The sequence below is a fragment of the Capricornis sumatraensis genome, chromosome 14, assembly GCF_032405125.1.
Source record: "Capricornis sumatraensis isolate serow.1 chromosome 14, serow.2, whole genome shotgun sequence".
In the NCBI taxonomy this organism is placed as follows: domain Eukaryota; kingdom Metazoa; phylum Chordata; class Mammalia; order Artiodactyla; family Bovidae; genus Capricornis; species Capricornis sumatraensis.
In genome coordinates, this window is record NC_091082.1 from 20,886,563 (window position 1) to 20,898,217 (window position 11,655).

At 35.6% G+C, this 11,655-nt stretch overlaps 1 protein-coding gene across 1 annotated transcript in view; it reads right to left on the bottom strand.

Moving 5' to 3' along the window:
* The window catches only part of RGS18 (regulator of G protein signaling 18), a 29,678-nt gene extending 18,461 nt beyond the window's left edge, over positions 1 to 11,217 (bottom strand). Inside the window, exons 1-3 of the mRNA XM_068986638.1 lie at positions 11,099 to 11,217; positions 10,515 to 10,616; positions 9,440 to 9,501 (exon numbers count right to left, since the gene is read on the bottom strand). Of these exons, the coding sequence (XP_068842739.1) occupies positions 9,440 to 9,501; positions 10,515 to 10,616; positions 11,099 to 11,217 (283 nt within the window). The remainder of the gene's footprint in view (positions 1 to 9,439; positions 9,502 to 10,514; positions 10,617 to 11,098) is intronic.
* Positions 11,218 to 11,655: the final 438 nt, after the last annotated feature.

Genomic DNA, 11,655 nt, shown 5'->3' on the forward strand with positions numbered 1-11,655 from the left:
TTGATTAGGGAAGTTCCATTTAATTTTTAAAAATTTATTTATCTTTTTTTTGAAGGATAATTGCTTTACAGAATTTTGTTGTTTTCTGTCAAATCTCAACATGAATGAGCCATCAGTTCAGTTCAGTTTAGTCACTCAGTTGGGTCCGACTCTTTGCAACCCCATGAATTGCAGCACGCCAGGGCTCCCTGTCCATCACCAACTCCCAGAGTTCACTCAGACTCACGTTCATTGAGCCAGTGATGCCATCCAGCCAACTCATCCTCTGTCGTCCCCTTCTCCTCCTGTCCCCAATCTCTCCCAGCATCAGAGTCTTTTCCAATGAGTCAACTCTTTGCATGAGGTGGCCAAAGTACTGGAGTTTCAGCTTTAGCATCATTCCATCCTAAGAAATCCCAGGGCTGATCTCCTTCATGATGGACCGGTTGGATCTCCTTGCAGACCAAGGGACTCTCAAGAGTCTTCTCCAACACCACAGTTCAAAAGCATCAATTCTCCAGTGCTCAGCCTTCTTCACAGTCCTACTCTCACATCCATACATGACCACAGGAAAAACCATAGCCTTGACTAGACAGACCTTTGTTGGCAAAGTAATATCTCTGCTTTTTAATATGCTGTCTAGGTTGGTCATAACTTTTCTTCCAAGGAGTAAGCATCTTTTAATTTCATGGCTGCAATCACCATCTGCCATGATTTTGGAGCCCCCCAAAATAAAGTCTGACACTGTTTCCACTGTTTCCCCATCTATTTCCCATGAAGTGATGGGACCAGATGCCATGATCTTCATTTTCTGAATGTTGAGCTTTAAGCCAACTTTTTCACTCTCTTCTTTCACTTTTATCAAGAGGCTCTTTAGTTCTTTGCTTTCTGCCATAAGGGTGGTGTCATCCGCATATCTGAGGTTATTGATACTTCTCCCAGCAATCTTGATTCTAGCTTTTGCTTCTTCTAGCCCAGCCTTTCTCATGATGTGCTCTGCATCTAAGTTAAATAAGCAGGGTGACAATATACAGCCTTGACGTATTCCTTTTCCTATTTGGAACCAGTCTGTTGTTCCATGTCCAGTTCTAACTGTTGCTTCCTGACCTGCATACAGGTTTCTCAAGAGGCAGTTCAGTTGGTCTGGTATTCCCATCTCTTTCAGAATTTTCCACAGTTTATTGTGATTCATACAGTCAAAGGCTTTGGCATAGTCAATAAAACAGAAATAGATGTTTTTCTGGAACTCTCTTGCTTTTTCCATGACCCAGTGGATTTTGGCAATTTGATCTCTGGTTCCTCTGCCTTTTCTAAAAGCAGTTTGAACATCTGGAAGTTCACGGTTCACGTATTGCTGAAGCCTGGCTTGGAAAATTGTGAGCATTACTTTACTAGCATGTGAGATGAGTACAATTGTGTGGTAGTTTGAGCATTCTTTGGCATTGCCTTTCTTTGGGATTGGAATGAAAAGTGACCTTTTCCAGTCCTGTGGCCACTGCTGAGGTTTCCAAATTTGCTTACATATTGAGTGTAGCACTTTCACAGCATCATCTTTCAGGATTTGAAATAGCTCAACTGGAATTCCATCACCTCCACTAGCTTTGTTTGTAGTAATGCTTTCTAAGGCCCACTTGACTTCACATTCCAGGATGTCTGGCTCTAGGTGAGTGATCACACCATCATGATTATCTAGGTATATGTATATCCCCTCCCTTTTGAACCTCCCTCCCACCTCTCTCCCCATCCCACCTCTCTTGGTTGTTACAGAGGCCCTGTTTGAGTTTTCTGAGCCAAACAGCAAGTTCCTGTTGGCCATCTATTTTATATATGGTAATGTAAGTTTCCACATTACTCTTTCCATACATCTCATCCTCTCCTCCCCTCTCCCCATGTCCATAAGTCTATTCTCTATGTCCGTTTCTCCATTGCTGCCCAGTAAATAAATTTTTCAGTACCATTTTCTAGATTCTGTATATATGTACTAGAGTATGATATTTATCTTTCTCTTTCTGACTTACTTCATTTTGTATAATAGGTTGTAGGTTCATCCACCTATTGGAACTGACTCAAAGGCATTCCTTTTTATGACTGATTAATATTCCATTGTGTGAATGTACCACAACTTCTTTATCCATTCATCTGTCAGTGGACATCTAGGTTGCTTCCATGTTCTAGCTATTGTAAATAGTTCTGCAATGAAAATGAGATACATGTGTCTTTTTCAATTTTGTTTTCTTCAGGGTACATGCCTAGGAGTGGGATTTCTGGGTCATATGGTGGTTTTACTCCTAGTGTTTTAAGGAATCTCCATACCGTCTTCCATAGTGGCTGTATCAATTTACATTCCCACCAACAGTGCAAGAGTGTTCATTTTCTCCACACCCTCTCCAGCATTTATTATTTGTAGACTTTTTGATGATGGCCATTCTGACCTGTGTGAGGTGATATCTCATTGTAGTTTTGATTTGCATTTCTCTAATAAAGAGTGATGCTGAGCATCTTTTCATGTGTTTGTTAGCCATCTGTATGTCTTCATTGGAGAAATGTCTGTTTAGGTCTTTTTCCCACTTTTTGATTGGGTTGTTTGTTTTTCTGGTATTGAGTTGTATGTGCTGTTTGTATATTTTAGAAATTAATCCTTTGGCAGTTGTTTCAGTGCCATTATTTTCTCCCATTCTGAGGGTTGTCTTTTCACCTTGCTTATAGTTTCCTTTACTATGCAAAAGGTTTAAGTTTAATCAGGTCCCATTTGTTTACTTTTGTTTTTATTTACATTATTCTAGGAGATGGGTCATAGAGGATCTTGCTTTGATTTATGCCATCGAGTGTTCTGCCTATGTTTTCCTCTAAGAATTTTACAGTTTCTGGTCTTACATTTAGCTCTTTAATCCATTTTGAGTTAAGAGTAAGTCCTGTTCTACCCATTTATACAGATGAAGAAGCTGACGTTCAGAGAGTTAAGTTGCCCTGAATCTTACAGGTAGAGAAAGATGGTACAAGGGTTTGAACCTAGGTTTATTTGGATTACAATTATAGAACATTTATCACTTAAGTGCATAAAACAACAAAGTCTTGACTGTTGGGAATATGGAGATTAACAGGCAAGACAGACATGTATAGACCAATGACTAAGGAAGGAAAATTTCAGGGGTGACTAACTCTGGCATTTGTGTATGTGTGTGCGCATGCGTGTGCGTGTGTGCACGCCCAGCCGTGTCTGACTCTGCAACCCTTGGACTGTAGACCACCAGGCTCCTCTGCCCAAGGGATTTTCCCAGCAAGAATATTAGAGTGTGTTGCCATTTCCTTCTCCAGGGGATCGTCCCCACCCAGGGATCTAACCCATGTCTCCTGCATTAACAGGAAGATTCTTTAACACTGTACCACCTGGGGAACCAAATTGCTTATGATTGTCTTTAGAAGCTTTCCAGAAATAACATAAGTGCTGCTTAAATATCGTCCTTCAGGAATCCACAGAGCACGAATGAGTGTTAGCTCTGCATAGCCGCTGTGCTTTGAAATATCATCCAGAGCCCTTTGTTACTATGCTTAGTCTTAAGCTTGATACAGACATTGGAAATGAAGTCACAGCATTAACATTAGGAAAAGCGCTGTGTGCTACAAGTGCTTGTGGCAGGCTAATCAAGAGTGAATGGATTTTGCTGGCATAATACGAACATAATAGGGAAGAATAAATACTAAATAGAGAAACAAATTAATGATGAATGAGAAGAAAGCTAATTTATTTAAAACTTTAAGTAAGTGACTTTTTAAATAATTATACACCATGTTGTGCAGGATTATCCTAGCATACTGGTTATTTCCTGTTTCTCTAGGCACTTTGAGCCGCTGCACGAAGTCAGGTCACAATGGAACCATTTCTCACACAGAAGCAATAACTTACGAAAGACTTCTTCAGAAAGAAGCAGTGGTGATGCCTCTGCCAAAAAGTGCCTGATAGAACCTGGGATTAGAATTGACCCTGGAAGGAGCTGGCTCAGTGTGTCATACAAACAAAATGCTTGTAATTGCGTGCTTCTAAATTGAAACTCTGGCATCTGTTGGAGTATTTTTCTCATGCCAAGAAACCAAATGAAACAAAAAGTCAAGAAACTGAAGCTGAAAACCCAAGTGCAGTGTAATATGCTAAGTACTAGGTTACCTTGCTTCTCCTTTGATATTTGGCTTTTGACCTGCCGCAGAATGTTGTGGTTACTTTTGCAATATTGATGTATTTGTGTGGTCCACTTATAATTTACATTGGACTCTACCTTTTGTTTTTGGAGAAATCAAGTAACTGTTTGTTATGGGTCAGCTTGATTCAGAAATTTAACTTTGCAGAACCCTGGAATCTCTTATCTTGCAGAACACCAGTAACTGAAAATTGGGACGGGCAACTTGAAAAACCACAAGGTGAAATGTGTAAGAAGCGCTCATTTCCTTTCCCAAAGGAGAAGTGAGCATTTCCCTGTAGCCTTTACTCAAAGTCAGTGATATGTATTTTCTACAGTATAATCAGCTCATATTTTTAAATCAAGGGGGTGAAATGATTTACATATTCTATCTACTTTTATCTTATCTTGCTATGAATTATTCTCAAAATGAAGCTTAGTATAATCACAATTTAGGGTGCAAAAAGTCCAAGCCAATAAAGTCCAAGCCAATACTTGTCAATAAAAAGGCTAAAAAATTGGTATTATTTGTAATGGCTTGAAAAAAGGAAATAAACAGGCAGGTTTTTTCTTTTTAAATTGATAGAGATTCCCTTCACAAGAAGTAAACTTCTATTTCAAACATTAGGTATCAAGTATATGAGGTGGTTAGAAAATCTTTCTATCATCAATCACTCTTCCATATTCTAGATGTATGTCTATAAAATCCTGCAAAACTTCTGAAAAAGTTTATCAGCAATTAAAGTTCAAACTCTAACCTGTTACCTTCTCCAAACCTTTTCCCCCTCTATTTCTGATAGATAAAAAGCACTGTTATGTTCCTATTAATACAGAACAGAGTCTAGGGGTCTTTGGCTCATCCTTTTTTGTTCATCTTTTTCTTTACCATCTCACTTTATAACATCTATACAGTCAGTCAATCATCAAGTTCATCCATTTTCATTCCAAAATAGCCTTTAACTTGAGGTTAACTTTGACATTTGTAACGGCCTTGTATGTAGTCCTTAACATATGCATAGAATTCTACCTTTCTGTCTATCAGAGTAAGGCTTCTAACGAGCAAACTCTTCTGAAATTTGTTCACAACTTGATTTTTCTAACGTGTCCGTTCACTACTCTGCCTCAATGAAAGAGACCTACTTGCTCTCCTAGGTTACATTCAAATTGCTTATTTCTCTGGCCTTTTTCCTGCCTTTTTCTCTACTCAAAAATAACCTCTGCCTGTTGAAATCTTGCACAGATCTACATAATTTCCATTTAATGATTTTCTAAAGCCTACATGAAACATTGTGAGTTCTATAGGCATTTAAAAAACAATTGTTTTTAAAAATTGTTTTTAAAACAATTGTTTTAAAAAATTGTCATTTGGCCAATTGTTTTGCACATGATGTTATTCAGCAGCAATGTTTTACTTTCAGAATTGTCTTAAGCAGAGCCATATACACATATGCATACAAATACACTTACCTGTGTGAGTGTAAATATATATGTATATAATTTTGTTGGAATTTATTGATTTGCTAAGTTCATTTTGGTAACATTTATTTTCATAAAGTCAATAAGAAAGAAGACTGATGGCTAAATTTGAAACTGATGATTATGAACAACAGATAATCTGATCCTGGTTTTTGATTGATTGTTTGTTTTTCTTAAACTACATCATTGATATGTATGAATAGCCTTAAATTACAGATTTTTATGATTTATTTTGCCATTTCAGACAAATCTGTCAATCAACAGGGAAGGCAGGGGAAAATTATCCTAATATCTGCATAGAAACACATGAGGAACAGAAGTAAAATTATTTATGGACTGTGTTGTGTTAAATTTACTATATAACATGTTTGAGTCTATTTTTTAAAGATGATCATTTGCTTTTAGGGTAACATTTACAGAAAAGTTAGGAGGCTCAGACAGAACTGCCTCACACCACACCTGCAGTTCCCTCCTATTATTAACATCTTATATTGGTAAGGTACGTTAGTTACAATTAATAAACAAATACTGATTCATTATTACGAACTAAAGTCCCTACTTTGATTATATTTCCTTGGATTTTATGTTTTGTGCCTTTTATCAATTTTAAGAGAGTTTAGTTACATTTTAGAAATGAAATTTGAATATAATAGTGGAATTATCAAAATACTCTACGGATTCTTTAGTTTCTGTGGAGCATAGCAAAAACACTGTTCTTTCTGTTTAGTCTTGTCTATTATCTGTCATCCTCAGCCACCCTTTTTCAAATTATTTTTCTCAATATAAAATTATGTTCTCTCCAGTTCACTAAATAAAATGCAGTGTTTAATGCCCCGTGCTTCTGTTGGCTTTCTGCTTGGATGATCTCTTTCTCTGTTTGTCCAGCTAGTGAATGTTTTATTAATCCCCTAAAATCTAACATAAGAACCTTCTACTCTATGGCTCCATTCCTTAAAATGCCAATACTTATTCTATTTTGGTTTTAGGATCAGGCGTTTTTGTCAAATATTCAAATTTCTCATGTATTTTGTTTTGACTTATCACTTCACTCTCTATTTGACTAATTTAATACATTTCCATTTCCTTTGTGTAGATATGACATACAGAATTTGAGAAAATTACACGTTTAACTAAAGGGAAATCCTATAAAATCTGGTAAAGTTCTGATGTGTGTGTATGTGTGTGCGTGAGTATAGGAACTTTCCTTGTTTTTTTTTTTCTTTCTGGCCTACAGTTAAGTCAATAGAAATGAGCTGAATTTAACCATTGCAACCATGAGAATTTTTAGGTGACTATTTTAAGCTTTATAGCTTAATATTACAAAACGATTTGCAATTTAGAAAAACTGGATTTGGGGGATTGATAAAAAGAATACCATTAACATAAGTTTTTGGAAGTCCAATATAATTTAGTTATCACTTTGATCATGAGCAATAATAGTTCCTCCCACTGAAATTTAACCCTGTAAGTGATGCTAATACAGCTTGGAGTAGGTTGCAAAACAGAAAAAGGTTACTACAGAAAAAGATGATAATTATTTTTTATAATAACAGAAACCATTTACATTTGAATAGTGCCAAACAGCTATTGGCTTCCTACATATCATTTAATCCTGAGAGAAATTTATTCATATTGGCACTAAAGACATTGCTATCTCCATTTAGAGTTGAGGAAGTTGAATGTGAAAGTGATTAGGAAGCTTAACTAAGGTTATACAACCATTGTGTTACAGAAGAGAAGTAAAGTGAGGTGAAAGTCATTCTGTCATGTCTGACTATTCATGATCCCATGGACTATACACTCCACGTAATTCTCCAGGCCAGAATACTGGAGTGGGTAGCCTTTCCCTTCTCCAGGGGATCTTCCCAATTCAAGGATCAAACCCAGGTCTCCCACACTGCAGGCAGATTCTTTACCAGCTGAGTCACAAGGGAAGCCCTACAGAAGAGAACCAGAACTCAGATCTCTAAGGGAGCCCGAGACTAACATTTTTGCTAGCAACAGATCTCATTCTATAACTCAAGCACTTAATATTTACCAGGTGATGTGCTGGGTTTGGAGATCCACATATGAAAAGTCATGTTTCCTTACAATAAACATTTAAATTAGAAAAAAAGAAAAAAAAAAGTGAATTCCATTCTTTTTTTTTTCCTTCCCTGACTAATGAAGAGGCTCAAGGGCTGAGTTGTGCCCAAGTGTTGGAAATAATAGGAGATTAAAAACAGAAATAAGTTTTGGGAGGCATGAATTACAGAGGAAAGTTTCACACAGGCTGTTAATTAGATAAATACCTGAACTCAGTCGCCATGGAGATGAGAATGGGAGACAAGTTCAACATAACATTTGGCAAGAATTTTAACAAAAGTCAAGATGTGACTGGATATTGGGAATGAAGAAAAATGGGTAGTTGAAGAAAGCTGTTCACATTATTTTTCTCCAAATAGGGAGTGATAGAGCATTACAGTGAAATGAGGCTGGAGTAACACATTAACTTTTTTCAGCATAAACTTCCTTTCTTACCACGGCTCTCCATCTTCACTGATGACATTCTTGCCTAAACTTAAGCCTTGATTTCTCTATCTATACTTTTTCTTTCTCTGAGTCAATATAACAATCCAGAGGCAGAATCTATTCTCATTGAAAGTGGGAGAGTCTTCGGGGATTGTCTGCAGAGATAGGATTCTCTGTCAGTAAACTCAGGAGAACGTGAACTAGTTGCCAAAACTTTATAGAGGGTGAACAGTTAGGGATGAGAATACTGCAGGACATGAAGACAGACTAGACAAGCTGGTTTCAGTGAACAGTGCACAGTACTTGGGGCTGAATTACAAGTCCTGAGCTCAGCTGACCCAGCAATAGGAGCGCCTGCTTCCAGTAGACACCCTGGATGTGGAAACCACTGACAGTGCTGTAAACAGTAGTCAGCCAGAGCTCATTCAAAGAATGAGATAAGGAATAGGACTTGGATATACAAATAAAAGTTGTGGACTAGATGAAACCTGTGGCTATTTGGCAGTGATAAAGTGTTGCTTTTTAAGCAGACTCTGCATGATTTTGTGTGGGGAAACAATGAACCCTGTGTTTTTTTTAACCTCATTGCCTACTTAGCTTAACCTGTTAATTTTCCTACCTGAAAGAAATCTGAATAAAGGTAAGAAAAAAATTGCTTACTCACCTGCTGCCTTATGAAAGTAGACTCTTAAAAAGTTGCAATTCTGGCAGCCTGTTCTTAACCCTTGCTTGAACAAACTCAGGATTTATCTTTACTTTCCATCTCATCTACAAAGCTCCACCTTAAACCTCAGCTCCTCTGCAAAATTCTGATGACTGATTCAACCAGTGAATATTTATAAAATTAAACAACATCTCTTCTCATGAAGTTTTCTAAAATGTCCATCAAGAGAACTACTCTATATATTTTTGATCACTTAACAATAAAAATAACATAGATAATATGGGATTTAATAAAACCAAGTTTCTCATTCACAAATTATAAACACTGAAAATTTGTATTCATCCAGTGGGTGGAACTGGATGAAACTATCCATCCAGCACCAAGAAATATTTTATCCACAAAAAGCAGTTTTTAATAGCATAAAAATATTTGAAAAATACTCTTTATTTTTAAACAAAAAATACTGTTTATTTGTTAACCAGTCTATTATTTAGTAATTTTTATGAATCAGAAACTCAGATTGCTGTATAATTTCGATCAGGCTAAATTTTTATGACAGCCTGTTTTTGTACAGTTACATACAAATTTCATATACTTTTCCATTAAATAATAAAATGTTTGGGAAAATAGCACTAACCTTTATGGGAAAGCAGTTTGTCAAATGATTCACCCCATTTTATTGCTTCTTCTGGGGAGATTCTGTTTGAGAAACAAAATGTTTTATACTGGAGCATGCAGGAAGTCTATTTATGTATCTGCTGCAATATATGTTACCATACTGCTCTTTTTGGTCATATTTCACAGGATTTCTCCTTTTATTATTATACGAAAGATCAAAAGTATTAGTCAAACTTCTTTTGGATTTTGCCTATCAGATGATGTGTTAAAATAACATTATCCTCTCTTGAATTATTTTATTTCTAAACAGAAAAACGAATCATGTCTTCAGTTAAAAACAAAGAAAAGGAAACCAGGTCAGTTATCTTTCTTAATTCATCAACTAGAAGAACCTAAACTGACAGTATCTTTTAGTCAAACTTTTTTTTTTAACTGCAATTTCCTTGAAACTTTTACCACAATATGCAGCAATTTTTTAAAAAAAATAGATACAGGAAGTTTGACTAATTAAGCTTTAAAGGTGTAAGAAATATGAAATGTTTTTAATGCAATAAATGTTTTAGAAATGATAATTGAGAGAATTGAATATATTTGTCATGTCTCTTTTATTGGTCATATTTTCTGTTTGGAAGAATCTGTACTATCCTAGTATGTAAGCTTATTCCATTTTCTTTTTAAACTAAAGAAATGGCTAAAAATGACATGACATCCCTTTTTGTGTTTTACTTTATATTATACCCAGGGCGTTTTTCCCGAACTGCTGAAGAAAGAGATGAATAGCACTTTTCAATGACATTGTGCACACTCTTAATGAGTATTTCATCAGTTTATAAGGAGTAAAATATATCATTTAAAATTGACAGGCATATAATTTTAAAAGAACATCTTTAAATTTTTATGAGATTATTTAATTCAAGCTATTAAAATAGTTTAATTTTATGGAATATTTCTAGTTTTTTTTGAAATGAGATCTCTAACCTTCCTTATATTACTGTATAATTTCCAATAAAATTGGAATCCCTAATTTCCTCTTTCTTAAATCTTTAATGATAGAATCAGCAAAATGTCCCCACCAATAATTGCAAGTTATTCACCTTGTTTCTTTGGCCAATTGCCCAGATCTACTGGAGGGAGTATCATCGTGAAACACAGGTTTCTGCACCAGAAGACTTAGCCTATTTCTTTTTTCCTTAGCTCTGTAATGAAAAGGCATTAGCTTCAGGACAATTTGGATGACAATTAAAATCTCTCTTTCTGACTGTCAAACAGATTTGTGACTGGTAATCACATGAACACTCTTTCTCACCCACCTCCACTCCTGACACACTCACAGTGGTCTTCTTGAGCGTCTTATTTAAATACTATGTTTGTGAGGAATTAAGATAGCACATGTGAAATATACTTATTTCTCCCCCCACCATGACTATAAAATATTTGAGATTATATTTCCATAAGTATTATTACTGGTTCTTCTGTGTGGTTAAAATTGTTGGACTTAAAAAAAAAAAGAACACTTTAGATTTAACAATTGTTTACTCCTAATAAATACTTTTTTTCAGTTGTAACAGTACAATGAATATATTTTCAATCAGATATTTTAAAAACAACTGCTAACAAATATTCAATGTCAATCATGTTTTTAAAAGTAAACCGCTGATTTTTTAAATTATGATTTTACCTGCTTTTGGCTTCTTTGCTTGTTTCTTCTTTTCCTGAACCGTGTATTAACTTGAAAATAGTTTTTTCTTTTGGTTCGCACATACTTAATTGAGAAAAGAAAACCAATGATGTTTCCATCTTCTCTAAAATGAAGAGATGTCTAATTTATTACATCTTTCACTTGTTAATGCTACTGCCTCATTATACAAGTTGTAGTAAAAAGTTATCTCGATTCTGTCAGCAAACTTTTAAAAAAAATCAAGGGCTTATGCTTCTGCCTCTGCAAAAATATAGAACTGAGGAACTGAAGTACAATTCGGTCCAGAGTTGTTTAGGGAAATGATACTACAAATTTGCAAAGGCTTCTTGGTCTCCAAGATAAAGACTAGTATAACCACAGTGCCACTTCTCTTTCTAGTTTGTGCAACCAGATGATGCTTTAATAGACTCAAATGACACTGTCATTTCCCACAGGAACTTTTTGAAAAGGACTTTAACGTGTGTAGTATGCGTTAAAATGTATCGGGGCAAAGTCCTACACTAATCATTAGGAGATATTTCCCTTGTTCTTAAAAA